General features: G+C 47.9%; 1 protein-coding gene across 1 annotated transcript in view; it reads right to left on the bottom strand.

The window, feature by feature from the left end:
• Positions 1 to 25,537, bottom strand: part of ITGB5 (integrin subunit beta 5) — a 113,673-nt gene that overhangs the window by 36,606 nt on the left and 51,530 nt on the right. Inside the window, exons 6-9 of the mRNA XM_004745412.3 lie at positions 10,824 to 10,985; positions 9,233 to 9,328; positions 7,360 to 7,449; positions 18 to 152 (exon numbers count right to left, since the gene is read on the bottom strand). Of these exons, the coding sequence (XP_004745469.1) occupies positions 18 to 152; positions 7,360 to 7,449; positions 9,233 to 9,328; positions 10,824 to 10,985 (483 nt within the window). The remainder of the gene's footprint in view (positions 1 to 17; positions 153 to 7,359; positions 7,450 to 9,232; positions 9,329 to 10,823; positions 10,986 to 25,537) is intronic.

Below are 25,537 nucleotides of genomic sequence, written 5' to 3'. Positions count from 1 at the left end.
TGGGGGTGAGAACTTACTGTGTCCCCGATCTTCAGGCCTTCACACTTCCTCTGGCCGGGGTAGGACACACCGTCCTGGCAGGTAGCAGTGAAGAAGAGATTAAGGTCCTCAGGCTGATCCCAGACAGACACCTCCACTTTTGACCGGATGCTCTGAACAGAGAGAGAAGACGGAGCCAGAACCATTTAGAGCAGGCTGCAGCAGAGATGCTCTACACACTGGTCCTCGGAGGCCCACAGGACCATCCCTAACTCAGGAGCCTCAGGCCAAGGCAAGAGCCACTGGGCTTGGTTCACCACCCATCCCTCATCCTTTCCCTTCTCTGCACACTACACACCACCCTTGCCAGATCTGGCCCGAGCTCTCCCTCCGTGAGCTCAGAGAGGTTGACAGTGGTCCACCTGCCATATGGTAACTTTATCTGCTTCCAGGGGGTGATATTCTGTCCCCACTCACCACTCCAGTCACCTCTCGTCCCACTCAGCTTTGGACACTCAGCTCCTCAAATCTTGCCATGTGCTCCCTAGACTTTAGTGGTTTAATGGGCCTAGGATAGCGTTCCCTCGGTCAATGGCTTCTCTTCCCCTGGCTAGCATCTTGTCAATCTTCCAAACCAGTTCAGCAGGCACTTCCTCCTAGAATCCACCTGGCTGATCCTTGCAATCACACCCACCCTGCATCAGATGAGGGCCACGTTCACTGAGTTTTGAACCATATTCTAAAAGAACAGTATCTTACATGGGGATAATGTTCTCAAGATGGCGAATGAAATAAAAGTCAAGCCAAAGTTACCCATCAGAAAAGAAAAAATAAAAGATGAAAAATATCAAGTGTTGGAAAGATGTGTGGAGCCCCTGGGCCTCCACTCTGCTGGTGTGAGTCTGACTGATACAAGCTTTGAGAAAACCATGAGGCACTGTCTACCAAAGCCTAGACCAACCTTGGACTTAGTAATTCACTGTAGGCTTATACCCAATAGAGACACGTACTGACCAGAGACACACATGAGAATGTTCATAGCAACATTGTCCACAGCAGCTAGAAACCAGAACCATCCAAATGCCTGTCAATGGTAGAAGAGACCTTTAACAAAAACAATTATGGTGTGTTCACACAGAACACTGTCTAGTAACAATTAATGAAGTATCACTACATCCCATGACATAAATGAATCTTGTAACCCTGCCTGAAAGAAGTCAGACCCAAAGAGGATATATACTGTTTGATTCTATTTATATGACATTTAAAAAGAGGCAAAATTAATGGTTACCCTTGGAGCGATAAACAGTAGAAGAGGGCACAATAGGTGGTTCTGGGTATTAGTAATATCGTTTTTTGATCTGGGTGCTGGATTGTCAGAGCTATTTAGCTTGTGAAGAGTTTGTGCAAATTTCTGCACGCCTGTACATTGAAAAACCTGCCATTGAAAATCTCTAAAGAGGGCACACTTTGGTGACTCAGGGCAAAGGAACTGGCTTGGGTCTTACAAAAAATAAATTTGTTTATACATAGATACAAGGACCCCAAGTTCAACAATGACCCCAAGGCCCGCACCCTCCTCTCAGGTGCACTTCAGGGAACATGGCATTGAATAGATGGCTAGCAGAACTGCCTCTTCCTCTTTTGGGTTCTTTTCTTTGTGTTTTTTTTTTTTTTCTTTTTTGCTGAGCCTGTAGTGCTAAACTTGAATAAGTTAAATATGCAGTTTTTCCAACAAATTAATGGCTTGTTGAAAATACTCTCTGCAAAAAATAGTCTCCTCCTTTGCAACAAATTGTCCAAGTGCTTCTACAACTCTAAAAATACTCTCTCTTAAATCCACTTCCTCTTGTGCCAGCCTCAATCAGCCGAGAGTTGCATGAGTATCTCTCAACATACACAGTGCCCTCCTGCTAAAACACAGTTCTTTACAAAGCTCCCGAACTCACTGAGCAGGGAGCTCCCAGAGCCATATCCTATTTCTCCCTAGTACTGAACACAAGCTTCTATTGAGTGAATGGATGGGTGTTTTAATGGCAGCTATACTAAGGGGTTTAGACCTAGTGGAAGAAACTTAAAATTATTTTTGAGGCAGGTCAAAAATTTTTTTATTGCTTATACTGTGCCTTTTTTTTTTCTGTGACTTACTCATTCCATAACTAGAAGCTGTATCTCTTCCTCTCTCCCCTTCACCCATTTTGCCCAATCCCCTACCTCCCCTCCCCTCTGGCAACCATCAGTTCGTTCTATTTATAGATCTGATTCTCTTTTTTTTTTTCTTTTAAAGGATTCTACTTATGAGTAGAATCATATAGTATTTGTCTTTTTCAATCTAACTTATTTCACTTAGCACAATACCCTCTAGGACTATCCATGTTGTCACAAATGGCACAATTACCATTTTTCTATGGCTGTGTAATATTCCATTGTGTATATACACCACATCTATCTTATCCACTGTATACTTAGGTTGTTTCCATATCTTGGCTTTTGTAAATAACACTGCAATAAACATAGGGGTACGTGCATCTTTTCAAATTTGTGTTTTCATTTTCTTTGGGTAAATACCCAGTAATGGAATTACTGGACCATAGGGTAATTCTATCTGTAATTTTTTGAGGACACTCCACACTGTTTTCCAAAGTGGCTGCACCAACCTCATTCCCACCAACAGTGTGAGAGGGTTCCCCTTTCTCTACATCCTTGCCAACATCTGTTGTTCCTTGTTAATTCTGGCCATTCTAACCGGTGTGGTATCTCAGTGAGGTTTTGATTTGAATCTCCCTGATGGCTAATGATGATGACCATTTTTTCATGTGTCTGTTGGCCATTTGTAGGACTTCTTTGGGAGAAGTGTCTGTTCATGTCTTCTGCCCATTTTTTGACGTGATTATCTGTTTTTTGGGTGTTGAATTTGAGGAATTTTGTATAGATCTTGGATACCCGCCCTTTGTTGGCAGTGTCATTTGCAAATATCTTCTCCCATTCCGTGGGTTACCTCTTTGTTTTGCTGACTGTTTCCTTTGCTGTGCAGAAGGTTTAAGTCCCAAAAGTTCATTTTCACTTTTGTTTCCTTTGTTTCTGGAGATGTGTCTTGAAAAAAGTTGCTGTGGACGATGATGAAGAGGTTCCTGCCTATGTACTCCTCTAGGATTCTGATGGATTCCTGTCTCACGTTGAGGTTTTTCATCCATTTTGAGTTTATCTTCGTGTAAGGTGTAAGAGAATGGTAGAGTTTCATTCTTCTGTATATAGCTGAATATTACTCAGCCATCAGAAATGATGAATACCCAACTTTTGCATCAACATGGATGGGGCTGGAGGAGATTATGCTGAGTGAAATAAGTCAAGCAGAGAGAATCAATTATCATATGGTTTCAATTACTAGTGAAGCATAAGGCATAGCATGGAGGACATTAGGAGAAGGAAGGGAAAAATGAAGGGGGGAAATCGGAGGGGGAGATGAACCATGAGCGACTGTGGACTCTGAGAAACAAACCAAGGGTTTTGGAGGGGAAGGGGATACAGGGATGAGTTGGCCTGGTGATGGGTATTAAGGAGGGCATGTACTGCATGGAGCACTGTGTGTTATACATAAACAATGAATTTTGGAACACTACATCAAAAACTAATAACATACGGTATGGTGACTAACATAACATAATAAAAAATAATAATGAAAAAATATATATTTCCTAATTGTGAATAACTATGAGAATGAGGCAAATCAGTGTATCAAAAAAGGGCTAGGTAGATTGGAGCTATGTAAAAAATTACCTAGGGTCAGTCACATAAAACTCCCGTGTCTTGCCAACAAGACATTGGGAGGAAACACTTGTGCTCCCTCCCCAAGATCTGCTGGAGCTGCCTCCTGAACATGTTAATGGGGGATAGAGAACACTGGAGACTGGGATTCCTACTGAATGAACTGGTAACTATGATGGATGGAAATCAAATCTATGCTACATTCTGGCCATAAGACCCCAAAGCCTTGCGTTGTGATCTAAAGTTTGTATTATTCCTGCTCCCTACAGGAATCAGAAACTCTTGAGATGTTGGGGGCAGGGGACAGGAATCGTGGAGATTATTCAGTTCAACCTGTCAGTTTATGGAAGTGGGAACAGAGGCCAAAGAAAAGGCATCACCCAGGGATATTCAGCTGCTGGCAAGCAGGACAGAACCAGGCCTCCTCCCTGCAGTGTTCCCACCTTGGAAAGTCAGGTTGCATTCTGGTCCTATGCATCTATCTCCTGCAAAAGACTATGGGCTCCCAAAGGGCAGGACTGTGTTTTGTTTACTTGTTTTCCCCCCAAGATACACATGATGTCTGCCACACATTAGGCCACTGGCATATTATCTGTTGACCGAATAAATGACCACATGGAATGGAGCATAAAATAGAGGATCCAAACTTCAGGCAATGCAGTTCTTGCACATGAAGACCCCTGCAGGATGCCTGGAATTCGATTAACTCCCACCACATCTGCTCCTGAAGATGTTTCCTTACTCCTCATCCTAAGACAAGGAGACAATGTCAAGGATGCCAGAAGTTTAAAGGCTATTAAAATACTCAGGCAGGCTAGGTCACAGCTGCAGTTGCTTTAACTCAGGCCAGCTGTGGAACGGGTGGGCGCAGACTTGATGGCAACGACAAAAAGACAAACACGTGCTTCGCTCGGAGACACATCTTCCACAGCCTCTCCTATTACCCTCCACATGCCAGGCTAGCAGTTTCCAGCTCCTTCTGTTCTTCCCCACTCTGAAAAGAAACCCCCCCGCCCCCTACTCCGCCACCATGATTCTAAGTCCTCATGCCCTTTCTCAATGTGACACAACGCTGGTGCATTGTGTGTGAGCACCGGGAGCCACCCTCCAGGCTCTGGAAGAGAACCTCTCCCAGCACCGACAGCACAGCCAAGCTCCACGCCGCCAAACCCCCTTGGGAGGAGACTTGGTGATTTCTTACAATGAAGAATTTGGTACAGCAAGCAAAAATACAGAAATCAAAGCCCAGAGTTGAAGATTTCCCACTATGAGAGCTGTCTACAACAGACTTGAGACTGCAGGACACGGACTTACACATACCCTTCCCATCTTGCTCCCGCCTCAGCCTCGCTAAATCCCACAGCTGTTTCGACTGTTACCTGTGCTTCACCCAAAATTTCTTCAGACTGTCCCCACAGATGGCTGGCCAGCTCTCGGGGGAGGGGGTGGGGGTCGGAGTCAACACCCAAACTTAGTCATCTGCTGCATGACTCACATGGAATCCACCACAAACTGCCGAGACGGCAAGGTAACACAAACAGAAGCAAACAGCCCAGTCACAGCTGGGTTCAGACCCAGGCCAGGGAGAGAAGCAGGTGGAAGGAAAGCCAGAGCTAGGTACGCTAAGTGCATACACACACACACACACACACACACACACACAGTAACAATGGGTCCAGCAGCATCAGGTGGGAGTTCTGGCTCTCACTCTGACTCCTTTAGTTCAGTGTCCAGAGGCTGAGGACAAAAGGCTCCCAGCAAGGAACGGCCCTCAGAAAGGAGGTGGCATTCAGCAGGCCTGGGCCCCCTCCCCCACACACGATCTTTTCTCAGACATGCTCTTGGTAGGTCATGTTTCCATTCACCATGGAAATGTGAAAACCACTGAAGATAAGGTGAACCTGGAAACCCTGGCCTGCTGGGTCTGGTGAAGACTTAAAAATCAGAACAGAAAAGAGGATGTCGTATGTGGGGAATGGGGTAGAAGATGGGGAAGGAAGTCTTTGGTTTCTCTCAAGAGGAAGTTCCAAGAGGGAGGGGGGACTGGGGCATTTGTGAGAAGAGGGTGGGTGGAGGACCAAAAGCCATCCACAAATCCTCACTGCCTTCCAGCTCACCACCTTTTGGATGCTGAAGCTCCAGGAGACCAACTGACAGCCCTGGAGTCCCCCAGTGGCAAGCGCACAACCTCTGGCTCCTGGTCCAGCTGAGCAATATTTCGTAAGTCAGAACAGGACTGCATCAGTAGTCTGACAAAGTCAACACTGGAGAGGCAGAGTTCCAAATACTCACTTGCATATCAGTCACGGCTGGGAAGGTAGTTTTTCCTACCACACGTGTGATGCCATAGTGGATCCTGGGTTAGCCCATAAATGTCTATTTTACATAAGGTTAGGACTAATAGTGCTACTTCAACTATATTTACTTTATGCATAACTTTGTTTTAACAGGAAGAGGCACTCAATTCCAGCGTGGGAATTAGCTGGCCCCATGAGGGGCTGGGTGGATCCTGGAAGCTACAACCCTTGTGGGTCATCGCAAGGAGGGGACAGCTGAGCGTCCCGACTTGCCTGCACAAGAAACTGGGCCTGCCATCTTCCTGAGAAAAGTAGGTCCGAGTCAAGTACTTCCTGGGTCCACAGAACTGAGGGAAAGGAGGAGAGGAAGGAGAAGGGTCTAGGAATCCTGGAGACGAGCTTGGCATGGGGAAGGGACAGCTGGAGCGCATCTGGCAGTGCTCCACTTCCGCTCACAGGCAGCCAAGTCCGGGTGATGAGTTACAGAGCACAGAACTCACCAGGCCCTCTCAGCCTCCCTCTGAAAGGCCCTGATTACAACCAGACCTAAGTGGGCAGGCAAAGGGCCTGATTCTTACAGTCCATGGCAGTCTGCAGCTCTCTGCGGAGCTCCAAGAGCCTGGGGAATACTGACTGTCCTGCCCACTGGGAGGGGAGGTCAGCAGGCGTGCTTCTCTCTTCCTGCCAACATGCAGGCAGGATCACCTGGGCAACCGGGTGGGTGCAGAGAACCTGTGCCCCCCTCAAGCATAGCACTCCCGTGGGCCCAAGTTTTCATGAAGTCAGAACCCAGGCATGTCTGGGGGCCATTGGCCTGAGCCCGACTATACCATTTACTGATTACTGGGTTTAATGTTTGTTGAGAATCAAGATGGCAGAGGTAAGAGGAGAGGATGCAGCAAGCGGGATGGTCTCCAGCCCAAACCTGAGTGAAGGAAGAAGGCATCAAACTCAAGAGACTGGCCGCAAAGGGATGCTTGGGGGCTCAGTCAGTTAAGCGTCTGCCTTGGCTCGAGTCATGGTCCCAGGGTCCTGGGATCGAGCCCCGCTTGGATTCCCTATTCAGTGGGCAGCCTGTTCTCCCTCTACCTGCCACTCCCCCTGCTTTGCTCTCTCTCTTTCTCTTTCTGTGTCAAACAAATAAAATCTTAAAAAAAAAAAAAAGAGAGAGAGAGTGAGAGAGAGACAGGTAGCAGGAAGCAGAGCCACATACGCCAGCCTAATTCACAGCCCACCTTTGTGCATGTCAGCTCCTGGAGCCTCAGTGGGACAGGATGGGGTGGGGTGGGGTGGCCGTGGGGAAAAACTGATGACTTACATTGTACGCATTGATAATCAGTTGAATGATATTTTTGGAGTCTCCGTGTAAAATCTCCACTGTCGTTCCAGGTATCAGGGCTGTGAAATTCTTGGAAAAAAAAAAAGAAAAAGAAAAAGAAAGAAAGAAAGAAGAAATATAAGCCAATTTTTCCCTTCTATACCAACTGCTCTCCTGAGCTAGACCAGTAAGGAGCCCCCAGCACCACACTCTCTCACATCATAAACTGGAGAAGACGTCACAAGCAAGGTGAGAGGACCTGGCTCTGGGGCGCACACATGTGGAAAACCAACCTCTGAAGGTCTGCCTCAAAGGGCCTGGTAAGATCTGTTCCTGAAGCAGAATGTCCTGCTCCTCCCGGGAGACCTCTTCCCTCCCCCCGGCAACAGACAACTCTCTGAAATTCCACCCTCCTCTATGAGCAACTTAGTCTTGATATCCTTGCCGTCTTTCCTCAAGTCTACATAGATCTGTATTCCCAGGTTCAGCTCAAGGACGCCCTGAATGTGTTCAGCAGGAGCAAAGGGGGAAGCTCTTCCAAGAGTCTATGGCCTCTTCCCTGAATGGGGAACTGAGATGTGAGTGGTGGCTTCCCAGGGACAGCTGGGTATCTCTGGGTGAAATCCTGGGCACAGGAGGCAGCCTTGAAGTGGCTGCCTCTCCTCTTTCATTTGTCCTAACACCTGAGTAGGTCACATGTTAGACTGCCAGAGACCTCCAGGAACTCCCACTGTCCTCAGCCTGCCTTGGGCCACACCGGCCGACTCCCTGAGTAAGGTGTCCTTGGTTCCAAGCAAGAACGGTTTAGGCCACAGGGGACTGCTTCTGTCTTGAGGTATCTGGAAACACACCCAGTCTAGTCTGTGCAACTGATCCCTCTAGAGATGTTCCTTGTAAACAGACAGGTTTTGTCCTGCTATCTTCCTCTGCACAAGATAAGGAAAACAATCCTCATTCCTTGTTTTCATCTTCTGAAACTGATTCAGACTACAAGAAGAGAAAGAACTCAAGCAGATGCAAGTGGTATTTGATCAGTGATAATCTCAGGCAGAAGCAAGAGAAGACCACAGACAGGGGTTCTTCTGTGGATAGTTAAGAACAGTCTGGAGAGGGGATGGAAGCTCGCTGGTCTGAAGGGCGGGCAGGGCTGGGGGAGGATTGCTGATTCAGTTCTCGTAACCTTTCAAGCCAAAGAAGTCAGAGAGGAGCTGGGCTTTCCATCTCGCTTACACACACTCGCCCTGAGAAACTGGGAGACTTCTAGTTCAAAATGTGACTTGCCCAGATGGTGAGAAAGAACGCATTCACAGGGGAAGTTACAACAACGGTCTAGAGGGTGACCCAGGAAAAGTCTCATAGAGTCAATTCATACACAGACTCCTCTATTCACTCAAGACATCTGTTGCTTTCTTTGGGAATTCCTGTCTCAGACTAAGCCCCTGGTCTGCCCTACTCTGCGAAGAAGGCATAAAACCCCGAATACTGGAGTTAGTAATGTAGCCTGCTCCACTGCCTGGGTTTTCTTTCCGTACATTTTTATTTTATATTGTCCTTCCCTATGACACTGAATATCCATTTCATCACCTGAAAAATGGGAGCTCATATTATTTCTAAAGTTTTTCTCAGGATCAAACTAGATACTGTGTTTACATTGCTTGTAAAGGCATGCACATCTAGGGGAATGCTAATATATTCTTCGATACTGTTATTTTCCACTAGATCAAGACAGGGCTGTGTGGATCTCCTCCCACACAGAGCAAGGCCGTTAACACTCCTCACCCCACCGCCCCACATTCTAATCGCCCGTTCACCTTGGGATCATCATGGGCCCTGGAATCAGGCCATGAGCCTCCCTCACTCCCTCCAGGCATACCTTGTAGAGCATATAATGGCTTTTTGTCACCGCAAAGATGAGGTTGATATTGTTCTCTGCCAACTTCTCTCCAAGCAAGGCAAGGGATGGATAGTCCTAGAGCCAAGGCAAAAAAAGGTCAAGGCTGTACTGTTTCCAACAGGATGAGACCATGGACCCCAGCTCCAGCATGCACTCGGGAATTCATCAGTTGCTGAGAAAAGCAGCTTCCCCTGGCCACCCATAATAAGAAAGCCCCAGCTGCGAGCTTCAGACTAAGGAAATACGCCAAGACCTCAGGAAAGGACCCTATGGCACCCCCCAAACTAGATGCATTGCCCCATCCCTCCTAAGCCAAAATGGAGACGTGACAAGGGAGAGAGTCCCACACCTGACGTGTGTCTCCCTCTATCCTTCCAGCAGGGATGGGACAGAGAGGACAGCCGCCCCCCCACCCCCGCTGGAGTCCAGCCACCACACCCTGCGATCTACCATCAGCTCCTGTTATCTTCCCTCAGCTCCTGTTATCTTCCCTCTCTTCCCGAAGACCCCTCCTCCCTATCTCCCTGCCCAGTTTTCCCTCTCTTAAGCCCGGCAGCTGGGCCTGCTGATGTCTGTTACGGGTCTTGCTCACAACTCAGAATAGGCAGAAGAGGCTGCTGACCTCTGGACCAAAAGTTGGCCTGTGGTGGGGGAGGGGAGCCAGGGAGGAGGGGAGGGTGGGGGCTGAGAGGCAGTCCCAAAGGATTTTAATGTCTCAAAGGATTTTAAGGGCTAACATGGGTACAGAGGTCCTCACCAGCTCTACAGTTACCAAGTTTTATGATTATCAGTCCTTTTTCCAGACTTCATTATTCTTGGATAATATGTGAGGCTTGAAACTGGAGAAAATGGGTTTGCCCAGCAAAAAAAGTTGTAAAATATTTCTCTCTAGCCAGACACCAGAATGGATTTGGGAAGGAAAGGGTATAGATTTTTTTTTTTTTTTTTTTTTTTTTACTGCACAGTAAGTATGACAAAATCTTGCTAATTGTTGTATCTGGGAAACAGGTATATAGGAATTCATTTCACTGGTCTACCTACTATTATATATGTTTGAAATTTTGCATAAACTGTTTTAGATGACATGGTCATAGTCACAGACTATGGACAGTGGGAGGTCCTTGAGGCCTCCTATTCTGTGCACACCTCTGCAGCCATACTCCTGACCCGACAGAACTCTGTGCCTCAGGATGCTCATTTCTAGAAGTTACAAAGTTTTACCTTCACTTGTTTTGCCCTATAGCTTCTGTCCCAGTTTTGATCTCTACAGCAACACAGTCCCTGCACTCCTGTAAGGTCACCTCCATCCTCTGGGATCTATCCTGTCTGCCCTGGTCACCTCTTCCTTAACTAGCTTGCATTTAAGTGCACACTGGCTGGAAGATGAAGCAGCTACAGAAATCCGTGAGAAACATTCTAAGTTAATGAGGAGTTCTGGAAGCCCAGTGGGGGAGATGGCACAGAAACCCAATTTCCAGAACAGATTGGAAAGCCCATGAGTAAAGGGCCAGGTGAGCGCTTGGCCCGTGGATAGGAGCATGGGAGCGGGGCTGGGGTCCCCGGCCCTCACCATCTGATTGGACACAGTGTACTCGTTGGCCTCATTCAGGTGGCACTGGCCATCATGCGGCTGCACCAGGCCCCCCAGTTTTCCATCCAGCGCAATGTGGGGCACGTCGTCTGTAGTGAACACCAGCAAATGTAGAGCATCCTTTCGCCAGCCAATCTTCTCCTGAGGACAGAACTTTGATGAGTGCCAAGCATCATCATTGGACTGCTGCCCAAGCCTGCCCCAAGACATTGGACAGGGCACAGGCCCATCGCCCAGGGTCAAGGACTGAATCAGAGGCATTTCCCTACATGCACAGCTGGGGGAACACTCATAGAAACCAGAGGAAGGATTCCACAGAGCTGAGAAGAGACACAGCCAGGACTGAGGAAGCCTAAGTGCACAGAGACAGATCTCCACAGCTGGGCCCATACTGGCCCATGTGCCTGGAACCTCCCTCCCAACCATTCTATCTTCCCTGCTCCTTTCAGTTACACCTGAGGGCTACCCTTCTCGATGCTTCCCCTTTTAGCTTCCTTCCCCAGAAAAGCCTCTAGTCCACCTCAACACAAACCCCACGAGGCACTCAGGCTGGCTGGCCTTATCTTAAGAAGACTGATAAAGAACACTTCGGTCCTCCAGCGAGACACAAACTGCTCAGAATGGAGTGTTCCAGTGATTAACGGATCTGTCTTTGGAGGATTTGGTAAAATCTGCCATTTAGTCTGGTAGGTGTAAACCACTCTAACTGAGCTACTTTAGTGTTTAAGGTCAATCAGATTAGCTCTGTCCTCCCTTCTCTGCTTCTTGCATCCACTCCAGCCAGAGGCACAGCTGAACACCTGTAAGGGAAAGACTCTATTTCTCAGACTGAGACACTGTGGCTCCGATGTGACACAAAACAGTGAAAGGGCATCCCGAATACCACTCTGTTGGTAGCAGAGTGAACACATGAAGTATTAAACATGCTGAGCGTTATCTACACATGCACACTTGACAGGAAAGCCAAAGCCTGGGTTCACAGACTTCATGAGTCAAGGGCAGTTGTCCTTCAGAGAGATGGGGAGTTGAGGGCATCACCATCTTTCTTATTACCATAGTGATGAATTTAACAGCCTTAAAGAGCTATAACATTTTCTCACTTGCTCCAAAAGCAGCATGGAAAAAAAAATCACAAAATATCAGACTAATGAGAGGGAGAAAAAGAGGCTGAAGAGAAGCCAATGAGGACTGAGAGCAGGATGCCTCCTGTGAGAAGGAACTTATCTCTTGGGGAATCAGTCTCCTCGACTCTCCACATTCATCCAACATTTGACTGCTGATCTCCTACTGCGTGTCAGGCCCTATGGAGCGGGTCCACAAAACAGCGTATTCCAGATCCCAAAGAGCTTACAGGCAAATGGAAACACAACTCCAACACATCACGACGAGGATGCTAATGAAGGTACATACAATGTCAATGGAAATGGAAGAGGGAGAAGACGGAAGCCTCCCCAGGATACGTGAAACGTAAGCTGAGCTGGAAGGATACGGAGGGCTCTTCAAGGAAGCTGGAAGAAGACATGAAGGAGGAGGCAGAAGAGGGGGGTGGGTGTTCTAGGCACTAGCAAAGACACAAAGGGAGGGCAACCACATTTTGGGGACCTAGAACGAGAAGCGTAGGTCTCTGACAGCAATGAAATCTAAGCCATGACAAAACTAATCTGTGGTGTTAGAAGTCAAAACAGTGGTTCCCCTTGGAGGCACAACCAGGGGACGTTAATAACTAACAAAAGTCACAAGGAGGCTTCTGGGTTGCTGGTGATCTTCTGTTTACTGACCTGATACCTGGTATTTCCACCTTGTGAAAATTTACAGCGATGCACTCTTACGTTGTTTTCTGCACATAATATTGGACTTTGATAAAGAGTTTAAAACCGTGAGGGGCATATGAGTGGCAGAGTCGGTTAAGCATTTGTGTTCAGCTCAGGTCATGACCCCAGGGTTCTGGGATCAAGTCCCATGTCAGGCTTCCTGCTCAGTGGGGAGTTTGCTTCTCCCTCCTCCTCTGTCCTTCCCCCAACTCGTGCTCTCTCTCTCTCTCAAATAAATAAATAAAATCCTTGAAAAAAGAAGTTTAAAACTGTGAAATACATAAAGCAGCACATTATAAGCCATGGAGTGTGGGAGGGCAGGATGCTTAGGAGACAAAGCATAATCAAGAGAGCGTAGGGGCGCCTAGATGGCTCAGTCAAACATCTGACTCAGGTCATGATCTCGGGCTTGTGAGATGGAGCCTGGTGCTGGGCTCTGTGCAGGGCATGGAGCCTGCTTAAGATCCTCGCTCTCGGGGCGCCTCGGTGGTCAGTGGGTTAAAGTCTCTGCCTTTGGCTCGGGTCGTGATCCCAGAGTGCTGGGATCAAGTCCCGCATTGGGCTCTCTGCTCAGCAGGGAGCCTGCTTCCCCTCCTCTCTCTCTGCCTGCTTGTGATCTCTGTCTGTCAAGTAAATAAACAAAATCTTAAAAGAATAAAATTTTTAAAACATTTTTTAAAAAATTAAAAAAAGATTCTTGCTCTCCCTCTGACCTCCCCTCCAAAAAAGGTTGGGGGGGGGAATGTAAACCAATAGCACTTTTTGCAGAAAAAATGTGGATCTGCTATCCACGAGGATACAACAATGTGCTAACCACCCTGACAAGAAAGTAAAACCACCCCTAATCTGACAGTGTATTAAGAACCTTAGAAAAATATCAAAGACCTAAAAAAATGTACAGAGTTAGTTTCCATGGATCAGAAGTATGTTACTGAGATGTCATCTCTTCCCAGATGGACCTATAAACTTGGCACAATCCCAATCAAAAGCCAAGAAGTTTAAAGTTTTTAATTTAATTTAAATCAAAAATAAGTTTAATCTAAAATTCATATGGAAAGGCAAATCACAGATACTAGCCACATAATTTTCTAAAAACAACAAAGTTGAGAAACTCTAGATTATCTAAAGTCAAGGCTTATTACAAAGCATCAGTAATTAAGACAGCCAATAAACATCAATGGTGGAGCATGACAGAGATAAACAGACTCACACAGAGATGGTCAATTCAACAGAAGGTACTCGAAAAATTAGACATCCATATGGACAAAAATGAAGCTCAACCCATACCTCTTACTGAAGAGATTAAAAAATTAACTAGACTTAAGATTCTGAAGGAAAAGGAAAAAACCTTTGTGACCTTCCTATAGGAAGAGATTTCTTAGATAAGATGATTCACAGGATAAAAATTGACGAACTGGACTTCATCAAAATTAAAAACATCTGGGACGCCTGGGTGGCTCAGTTGGTTGAGCAGCTGCCTGCGGCTCAGGTCATGATCCCAGCGTCCTGGGATCGAGTCCCACATCGGGTTCCTTGCTCCGCGGGGAGCCTGCCTCTCCCTCTGACTCTGCCTGCTACTCTGCCTGTGCTCGCGCGCTCTCTCTCTCTGACAAATAAATAAATAAAATATTTAAAAAAAAATTAAAAACATCTGCTCTTTGAAAGACACCATTAAGAAAATGAAGTGAGAAGGTGTGGACTGGGAGAAAACATTTTCAAAGAAATAAAAATCTGATAACCTGTCTGTAGAACACCTGAAGAACTCTCGTAGGTCAGTACAAAAACAGACAACTGAATTTAAAAAGACAGAGACTTGAACTGACATTTCACCAAAGAAGGGAGATGGATGGAAATAAGCACATGAAAGGGTCCCCAACATCATTAGGCATGAAGGAACTGCACATTAAAACCACAATAAGAATGCACTAGATAGCTACTCCAATAGCTACCACACCAATCCTGATAATACCAAGTGCTGGAAGGGATATGGTGTAACTAGAACTCTCGTAATCAGTACTGAGATTACAAACATTCCAGCAACTTTGGGAACAGCTTGGCAGATTCTTATAAAGTTACACATACAATTACCCTCAACCCAGCAATCCCCCTCTTTGGTATTTACCCAAAGGAAATGAAAACTTGTGCTCACATGAAGATTTCTACGTGAATGTATTTTTCTATGGTTTTGTTTTTAAGGAATCTCTACCTCCAACATGGGGCTTGAACTTACAACCCCAAGATCAAGAGTCAGAAAGAGCCAGTCAGGCACCCCTCTGTGCAAATATTTATAGGAGCTATTCAAGATCACCAAAAAGTCGAGACACCGAGCGGTGAACAGAAAGACACAATGTTGTACATCTGTACAATGGGAGACTGTTCTGCACCAAAAGGAACAAACTCCTAACACACACACACACTCACACACTCACACACACAAAAGACCTGGACAGATCTCCGAAGCATTATATTAAGTGAAAAACACCAGAATCCAAAGGCCACGTGTTAACTCCATTCACATGACACTAGGGAAACGACAAAAACAAACTGGTAGGGACAGAAACAAACTGGTAGTTGCCAACGGCTGAGGGTAAAGGGAGGGGCCCAGCAACAAAGGGATGCTAGGGAACCTTCTGGGGGAGGAAAATAACCCCGATCTTCACTGTGGGCGGCTGGAAGACTTGAGCCCAAAAGGGTGAATTTTACTCTATGTAAATTATCCCCCCTTAATGTGACTTAAAACAAACACCCTTCAAGAAGTATACATCTTTTGACTCAATGATTCTACTCCAAGGGACTCGGTCTGCAGTAAGTCTCCCGAAGTACGCAGAGCAGTCTTTTCACCAGTAGTGATGCACAAGGGAAGATGTGAATACCCTTATTCAGGAATGGTTAAGTAAACGAAGAGGTCTCTTCTCTGGCTATTAGAAATTATGTCCATAAAAAGTATGAAAGTAAACGTGTGTGATATTAAGTGGAAAACCACATATAGCATACTATGATGATGGCATGACTGCAAACCATGAGAAACGAGCCGGACTTTCTCGAAAAAAGAGAGTCAAAGCAGTTGACACGACATACACCATAATGTGGTTGGGGGCCAGATCACAGGCAGTATCTTTTTCTTTCTTCCATTGTGTGCCCAACTGTCTTTCATAAGCAAGCACCACTTTCCCAAGATGGGCTGTGAACACTGGTCTGTTGTTCAGCCACTTCTGCCTTCTCTTCTGCACCAGCTTCCCCAGGGGCTTGTAGGGACCTAAAGGAGGCTGGCAGCAAGGGCACAGAACAGTGTGTAACCTGGGTGCCCAGAGATAGGCATTTCCATTTTGCCGTCACCCCTAATTACCTGTGCAGCTTTGACCAGATTACTTAATGCCTTAAGAGCTTTTCTTCTTGCTAGTAAAAACAGGAATAATACTAAACATTTATTGATCATCTCCACTCACTCTTCCACATAATCTTCACCACAGCCCTTATAATGCAGGGAATACACCGCCATCGTGAAGATGGGGAAAGCGGTGTCCAGAGACGTTAAGTCACTAGCCCAAGGTCACTGAACAAGTAGGAACCAGAGAAGCCCCATTCAGGGGATCTCTTTCTTACTCACAAAGCTGGACTGGCCAATCATGTAGAGAGAGAGGATGGGATAGGGGTGTGTGTGTGTGTGTGTGAGAGAGAGAGAGAGAGAGAGAGAAATGAAAGAATTCAATAAAATACTCAGTAGTCTCCAGGCACCGGGGTGGCTCAGTGGGCTAAAGCCTCTGCTTTTGGCTCAGGTCATGATCTCTGGGTCCTGGGATTGAGCCCTGCATCGGGCTCTCTGCTCAGCGGGGAGCCTGCTTCCCCCTCTCTCTCTGCCTGCCTCTCTGCCAACTTGTGATCTCTGCCTGTCAAAATAAATAAATAAAATATTAAAATACTTAGTAGTCTCTCAACTACTGGCTGCCAAGTCCAAGGTAAATGTTTGTTAAATTGAAAGGTTGCATCTGAAACAGAAATAGCTCTATAAACAAAGAATGGCGCAGCCTAATAATAATAATTCTGTTTTCCCTGAACTGGACTCTTATTACGTAAGTGACCTTAACAAACTTGGCCCAGAGGCTGGGCTGCAGAGAATGAGTCCGGCCGTGCTTATTCATTTGCCCAGGCTTTTGGGCTCCGATTTTGGAAGCAGGGACTCCACGGAGAATTCACATTAGAAATAATTTTCCTACAGTCCACCTGGACTATTTGGAAGGCTTAAGTTCTGTCTGCCATGTCTGGGGCAGAGAGCAAAGGTGGGACAGCAGATGGCTTTTTTTCAAGAAAGGACAGCTGCAGGATGGAGTGTGGCATGGGAGAGAGAGTACACAAGCTTTTGAGCAAATGAGGCTGAGATCAAACCTGCTTTGCTCTGAGATGCCTCTCTCGACCTTGGTTTCTCCATCCGCAACAAAAATGGAGGAAATCCTATTTTGCAGGGCTGAAGCTGGGTGTAGACAACATGTATTACAAAGCCCTTAGCACATAAAAGAGGGGCTACACAAAGGGTCTGCGGTTCTTACTCGAAGACTGGTACTAATTCCTGCATTTTCTTTTTTTTTTTTTTTTTTTAAAGATTTTATTTATTTATTTGACAGAGAGAAATCACAAGTAGATGGAGAGGCAGAGGCAGGCAGAGAGAGAGAGAGAAGCAGGCTCCCCGCTGAGCAGAGAGCCCGATGCGGGACTCGATCCCAGGACCCTGAGATCATGACCTGAGCCGAAGGCAGCGGCCTAACCCACTGAGCCACCCAGGCGCCCGTAATTCCTGCATTTTCTCCCTTGGCCTTACTCTGCTGGATGTGGGAGGCTCCGCCACGGACACAGGGGCGACGAAGGACGGCACACAGAGAAGCTGAAAAAGGCCTTGAGTTAAAACCTCAAACCTCAATGAGATTCTACCACACACCTAAAAGAATCGCTGAACCGAAAAAGACCGACCACATCAAATACTGAGGGGGATGTGGAGTCACACGCCGCCACAAGCCACATAAGATGATACGTGTGCTCTGGAAAACAGTCTGGCAGTTTCTTAAAAGGTTCAACATCCACCAGATGACCCAGCAAGTCCACTCCCAGCTACAGAAACAAAAGAAACAAAAGCGAACATCTACGCAAACACTTGAATGCACACATTCAGAGCAGCTCTGTTTGCAATAGGCCAGAACGATCAGATATGGCAAAACCACCCAAACACCCAGCCACACACGGACAGAGATAAACAAGTCGCGGTCTGTCCATGCAATGGAAGGATGGAGACACTCGACAGCACAGGTAAGTCTCAAAGTCACTGCGCTCAGTGAAAGAAACCAGGCCAAAAAGGTATGTATGCTGAATATAGACAATTTTAGCAAATGCAAACTCAGGTACAGAGACAGCAAGCTAATTAGGGGCTGCCTGGGGTGAGGAGGAGTAGGAAGAGGAGGGAGAAATGACAAAGGTGAACCAATGCTCCCTGGGGAGAGAAGGATATGTTCGTTATCTTGATCATGGGCTGTGTGTGTGTGTGTGTGTGTGTGTGTGTATCTCACAGGTGGTGTGGAAACGTGTCAAATTTCTTAAATTGTACACTTTCAATATGTCTAGTTTGTTATAAATCTGTTTTATTTATATATATATACATATGTATGTATATGTGTGTGTATATATATATATCTCCTCAATAAAGCTGTTGCATTTAAGGAAGACTTGGTTTGCTCACAAAGTCTCAATTACAAGAAATAACACAAACAGACCCCGTGTCCGTCATGTGGGAGGAAACACAGCTCGGACATGTTCTTTTGTCCGGGGCAGCAACGCACAGCAGCGAGGGGCCCCATCCTTCCGCTCTCAACCTGTCTTTCTGACCTGGGGCAAGTTACTCAGTCCTTCCCGGGCAGCTTCTGCTTCATAAAAAGGAGATAACAGAATACTGACAGAATACGGACAAAATGGGGCTGTAGAGAGGATGACACATAGGAGTGGCACCCAGCTCCCCACCTGAACAGTTAAAAATGACAATGACCATCAATCAGTATTCTCATGGAGTTGCAAATCCCTGACCCGTCTGTAATTCAGAAGCACTCAATCTTATCTTTGCTCCGTAGGATCATGGGCAATGTTTATTCTACTTTCTGCTCATCTGCATTTTCTATACTTTTAGATTGAACATATTCTCTTTTTAGAAAAAAAAAATTAAGGGGGGGGCGGAGAACCTAGATCTATTTATGTAGCTACATTTTTCTCCACATCTTAGAGTAAAAACAATATATTTAAAAGCCAGTTTCCATTAAATGCCATAGAGGTCAGCCGCGAGATGAAAATGTCAGGGATTGGGGGGAAGGGAAATGTACCCGACTCAGCAGCAAGAAATCGGGCACCGGGCCAAGGTCGCGATTCACTTAACTTTTCCTGGTTCTTTGCTCAGACCTGCATCAAATTCACCACAAGGTCTGTTTCCTCCTTCAAACCCTCATTCCTGCACTTGCTCAGGTGACCTCACCTTCTTCGTCACCAACAGGACTCGCCGCCCCATCTATTCCCAGGGGCATCCTCCTGGCCTCTCTGATCTCCCTGTCCCCAAAGAAGGAGAGATCCTCCCGCCCCCAGGAAACGCAGCCCCTGCATCCTGCCCTCTCTGGAGAATTTGTTCCACCAGTCACTCTCTCCTCTGGTTCCTTCCTGTGTACCTAAAAGCACGCTCATGACCCACTTTGCAGAACTCTTCCTATGACCCAGCTATGCGGCTAATCTCACTTGTTTCTGTCTCTTTCCTAAGACGGCAGATTTACGTCCTCGATTTCCTCTCCTCAGTTCTTTATCATCAGACGTCTCCATGTGACCCCTAGAGAGTAATTTTCAGACCCTGTCTCCCTCAATTACAATTACGTGTTCTCTGTCCTGGCTGCACTGTAGGTTCCTCTAGAGAGCTTCACCAACACTAATGCCTGGGGCTGCTGATCAAACTGCGCTGACCTGCAGCCCAGCTGTCAGGGTTTTTAAAGGTCCCCAGATGAGCGTCATGTGCTACCACGGTTAAGAACCAATCCCATGGCCGCTGCAGGCCTTGCTCTTGGGGTCTGTGGGACAATCCGGAACTCTTTCGAGCCCCCCTGCCCTGTCTGGCACACAGCCCCACAGACAACACTCTCCACCCCCTGCCCCACTCTGTGGAGCTTTACTTGGATGACTGGCAAACATACCCCACACTTGATTTCTCTCTGGAGCTTTCCTCCCAGGTCTGCGCCAAAACCCAAAAGCGTCTGCCATCACCCAGAATTCAGCTCATCTGAAGGTACAGCACCTTTTATCCTCAGATCAACCACCCCCCAGGCTTCTCATTTTGACAACGGGTCTCTCTCATGCCTTCTCCAGAAACCTTAGAAATAACTTTTTCATCTTCTCTGGTTCCCCAACCGCACCGGCCAGTCCCAAACTCTCAACTCTCTCATTGCTGTGTTGAGCCAGAGCCCCTGGGCAATGCTACACACGATTTCCCACCTTCCTCCCGGCCACCTGCCTGCACTTCCCCGGGAGGTGTGACCGTGACCCAGTGTACTCCAGCTGTTCCAGGGAGGCAACCCACACAGGCAGGAGGCCACACTATGTGGAAAGCAGCCATCTGCGGACTACAGGTGTGTGGCAGGAGTAATGAGTGGCTAGGGGGACAGTCCCCAAGTCATGAATCTTCAATTCCATCCAGGTCCCTGAGGCAAACTGTCTACCTATTCTGTGGGGACCAAGCTGTCAAACGGGCCAGAGAGGACTTTTCCAGGGTGGAGAAGTCAGCAGGGAATTTGTCCTCAGCAGCAAAGACCTTGAGGTGCGGGAAGAGAGAAAGGGGTGCAGGGCCCTCCCCCAGAAGAGCAAAAGCACCGGAGGGAGCATGTGCTTGGTGCACGGGGAAGGACGGGCGGGTGAGCACACACGCAGTCAGAGCTAGGCACCGCAGCCCGCTCTGGTGGGGTCAGCCCTCTTCCATCACATCACTCACAATCCCAACAGCTCTCTACTATACCTTCCAATCTCACTAACATCTCAGCGCAAACACCTAAATCCGGGAAGCATGAAGGGCTACAGGACTGGTTCATTGTCCATGTTGAGCTGTGGGAGCGGGAGCAGGAGCAGAGAGAAGTTGGGCAGGCCACGGCAATGGCTACTGGGAGGACCCGTGCAGCCAGGCCCGAGAGCCAGTCTGGCGGACCTGGGGCTCTGTGAGACGGTGAAGAGGAGGCCGGAGTTCACGAAACGGGGAAGTGGGAACAGAGATGGCAGACCAGGCCTTCCTGACTTTGAGAAAATGAACAAACTGGCTCCTCGAGTGAAGACAAACTTGCCACTTTGTTTACGTCTCACATCTGGCCCAAGACAGCATGGGGACCGGGCAGCAGAGGATGCGGTTTCTCTGTCATCATCGGGGACTACAAAGTGTGGCAGAGGAGGAGCGTCACTCAAGAGATCAAGTAGAGGGCACCTGGGTGGCTCAGTGGGTTAAGCCTCTGCCTTCGGCTCAGGTCATGATCCCAGGGTCCTGGGATCGAGTCCCGCATCGGGCTCTCTGCTCAGCAGGGAGCCTGCTTCCTCCTCTCTCTCTACCTGCCTCTCTGCCTACTTGTGATCTCTGTCAAATAAATAAATAAAATCTTTAAAAAAAAAAGAAAAGAAAAGAAATCAAGTATAGGCTGCCAGGGGCACTTGGGTGGCACAGTGAGGCCTCTGGCTCTTGGTTTCGGCTCAGGTCGGGATCTCAGGGTTGGGATCTCGAGCCCCGAGTTGGGCTCCACGTTCTGCTCCTCAAGGACTCCGTTCAGATTCTCTTTCCCTCTCCCGCCCCTCCCACCTCTCTCACTCTCTCTACCAAATAAATAAATAAATCTTTAGAAAAAGAAAAAGAATAGGCTTCCATCTCCCCTGCCGACCTCCAGCTTGTCCCTGGGTCCCCCTCCCTACTTCTACCCCATGGTAAGGTGGCCCGATGGAAAAGCCGTTGAGAGCAGGGAAAGCTTTTCTAGGCACCAGCTCAAAAGAAGCTGTGTTTGGCACACGAATGAGTGTGCACGGTAGAGTTCACGGTCATGATGGCCAAACAGAAAGGCAGCGGAGACGGTGTCCTGCTGGGAGCGACAGAAGACAGGCTAGAACGGGCAAGTCCAAAAACAAACACACTAGTGGTTACTAAACCCAGAAAGTGACTCAGAGGAAAGACGCAGCACCTAAAGTTTGGAAGGCATCCCACAGCGGGTCTTGTCCTCGCTCCCGCCCAGTGCAGGGAGCGCTCCTCTGGCGTCCCCACCACGTGTGCCGGCGGCCCCCACACATATTCACCACCCCATCCAGCAGTCCACTCCACGGCCAAGCAGAGATCATTGTTAGAAAATTCTTCCTTACCTCGAACTCGAATCTGCTTCCCTCCAGCTATCCTAGCACACCCCCAACCCCAGAACATCCAGAGAAGTCTAGTCCCTCCTTTGTGATGATGTCTGAGGTCAGATGTACTTTTTCCTTGGTGTCTCTCCTCCTGGTTGACGTCTAACTGACTCCTCCTAAGACGTGGTTTCCAAGCCCAGCACCATCCACTCACTCACCATCCTCTGTTCTCTCACTGTCAACGTGCATCTTAGACATAACCCCCACTCTCCCCCCCATCCCAGGCATATGCAGCTCCCAGGTCAGGGTTTGACCTCACAGAGGAAAGCAGGGCTGGGACTAGGCTCTTGCATGTGGCGCTGAAGCCTCTGATGGGCTCACATGAAGCCCGTCAGTCCCCATATCCATTCCATAGTGACTTGCTTACACACAGCGACCATAGCCAGGCATGACCAGCGAGAAAAGTAGCCTCAAGAATGCCCCAACAGGGGGTGCCTCAGTGGCTCAGTTGGTTAAGTGTCTGCTTTCTGCTTGGGTCATGAGCCCAGGGTCCTGGGATTGAGTGCTGTGTCAGCCTCCCCGCTTGGTGGGGAGCCTGCTTCCCCTTCTCCCCCGCTCATGCTCTCTCTCTCAAATAAATAAATAAAATCTTAAAAAAGAAAAAAAAAAGACTGCCCCAACAGGACAGTGCCAGGGAGGGCATGAAATGCGGGTTCCTGGGAACCGGAGAAAAGCTGATGTCCCATTCGGCTGCCTTAAGGAACAGGGACGGAAGCCGCCCAAATGTGAGCTGGCCTACTTGTTCGGAGGCGACACACAGCTCTCTCCAGTACACGGTGCTCACACACAAGGGCGTCCTGGAATCCATGTGCCATCCCAGGGGCATTTCCAGAGAGGATGCAAGCACTGGCTTTAAATGACTGGTTTGGGAAGCTCAAGGCCAATTTAATGAAAGGGAATGCTCACCGAACATGTAGTTATTGATACAGCCCATGGACCTCCGTCTCCAGCCACCCACTCCCTTGTTGCTGGAAAAGACCCACCATCTGAAAAAGTGTCTCACCATAGCGCTGTGGGCAGAACCACCGAATTATGAATAAGGAGGAGCAGAAGAGTTCCCATTTTACAGAGAGGGAAGCCATGGGCAAAGATTAGCATGCTCGCTCAAAGGGCTGGGCTCCACCAGCGTTCCAACGATGGGATGACACTAGAGCTCTCCCTGGGAAGTCCTGAGGGCGGACAGAGTCACGTGGTAACCATTCCCTGATAAACAAGAAACTCTTAGTGCCAGAGAAACAGCAGCACATGCAACTGTGTTCCCCCGGGACCATGTCAGGCCTCCTCGTGTGGGAAACTGCAATGGTTCCTTAGATGAGGACTTGCTGTCCTTGGAAGCACACGCCTCCCACTCCCGTGCTCCTCTGGGACACAGCATCAGCAGGCACTCTCACGCCAAGGTGAAGTACTCCAGTCGCAGAGCCAGGGGAGTGGGTGCAGTCCCAGCTCTGGCTCTGTCATTTCTAGCTGGAAAAACCTTGAGAAATGCTCAACCTTCCTAGGCTTGTTTCTTCGTCAGAAGGGGACAGTAAAACCACATTCAAAGGACGTAGTAAAATAAGCCCTTTGAGGTACTTGGCACGAAGCCTGGCTCTCACAGAGCACGGAACCAATGGTTATCAATAACATCATCAGCAGGGGAGACCAAGAGGCAGAGAGAACCAGGGGACATCCCGAAGCAGAAGGATGCTGTGATTCGGTCAGTAGGTCCTCAGGGGCCAGCTCTGTGCTCTGCTGGTCCCGCGGTTGTCAGGCGAGCACCTGCCTTCATAGGGACAGGAGCTGGGGCTCAGTCATCCAGGCATCCTCACAGCACCGAGCACGGTGTCCTGCACACAGGAAGTACTTCGCAAATCTTCAGCAGTAGGAATAAAACACTGCACACTGCCCTTTCGGGCAAGCACTGGGAGAGAAAACACATTTGAGGGAGGAAATGAGGATGGAAAGGGGTTGACCTGACCAGCCGGCAGGCTGACCACACGGTGGATCTGAGCTTGGGGACCACCGAGTCTGAATTCGAACGCGACACATCAAGGAAACGGAGGTTAGTTCTGTGACTGGCTTCCCCAATCATGCCGAAATTCGAGTCTATTTCTGTCACTTTATGACAATAATCATGTTCCCATTAGTTGTTTTTCCTGCTTCCATCCATACTTTGCAATGAACATTTTTCTTTTTAAAATCTGTTCTGTGACTAAACCTAAGGAGGGCAAAAGTGTAGTATTTCTTTCCTTGGGGAAAAGAAATCTTGGCCTGTGAGTCAGGACTGAGACATTCCCTTCGAGCCCAAGCCCAACAACATGCAACAGATCTGGTCTTGATGTGGACTTTCCAGGAGAGTCCAATCCAAATATTAGAAGAGAAATGTCTGGAATGTATGAAGCTGAACCACACAAAGTTGCTCTTTTTTTAGCAGAAACTATTAGTAGTCAAGTATCAAATACCACTGATCATCAAATATCAGTAACTTCATATGGTTCCTGCTAATGCTTACAAAGTCGTTGTTATTACCTTCTGCTGGAGCAAACCCCCGAGGACAGGGACTTTCCCCCATCTTTCTTTTGTTCTTCCCACTGCCCCTGCCACAGAACACTCACTAGATGCTCAAGAGACACTTGCTGAGTGGGAAAGTAGTACTACCTCAGTTCTCTTGAATGGATACGTATGAAGCACTGTGAAGGACGCGGAGGCAGCCCGGTCCCACAGGAAGCTGGAGGGGCTTGGAGCCAGGCGAACCTGCAGGTGCCTGAACTTAGAAGCATAATGGTATATGTGAGGACAAAGCCTCTGTTTGCTCCCCAAGTGTGTGTGTGTTTTTTTAAAGATTTTATTTATTTATTTGACAGAGAGAGATGACAAGTAGGCAGAGAGGCAGGTAGAGAGAGAGAGGAGGAAGCAGGCTCCCTGCTGAGCAGAGAGCCCGATGCGGGGCTTGATCCCAGGACCCTGAGATCATGACCTAAGATGAAGGCAGAGGCTTAACCCACTGAGCCACCCAGGAGCCCTGCCCCCCAAATGTTTAACGAGGGCCTATTATATGCCAAGCAATGTGCTGGGTGCTAGGGAAATGCAGTAGTGAGAAAAGAGATGGGGTCCCTGCCTTCAGGGGGCTTACTGTCTCTAAGGGGAGGGAGACATTACTCAATGAGTAGCCCAGATACAAAGAAAACAGTAACTAAAGTAAACGTGACCAAAGGCCTGGTGCTCTGACCGCATCAGGAAGCTCCATCGGGCTTCCCTGACACGCAAACACGTAAGTGGAGGTCTGAAATATCTGCAGTAGGCAGATTATTAGACACTCAAAGAAAAGCAGGTTTGCGGGTAAAAAGAGAGGGATGAAGAGGTAAAGCAAAGACTTTCAGGGCAGTGAGGGGTTCTATGTGATACAATCATGGAGGTTACATGGTCTAAACCCATGGGATGTGCAATACCAAGAGTGAACCCAAAAGTCAACTGTGG

This window comes from Mustela putorius, unplaced genomic scaffold (assembly GCF_011764305.1).
Source record: "Mustela putorius furo isolate JIRA1106 unplaced genomic scaffold, ASM1176430v1.1 tig00003834_pilon_pilon_pilon, whole genome shotgun sequence".
NCBI classification, from domain to species: Eukaryota; Metazoa; Chordata; class Mammalia; order Carnivora; family Mustelidae; genus Mustela; species Mustela putorius.
This window is presented reverse-complemented; position numbering and strand designations above follow the sequence as displayed.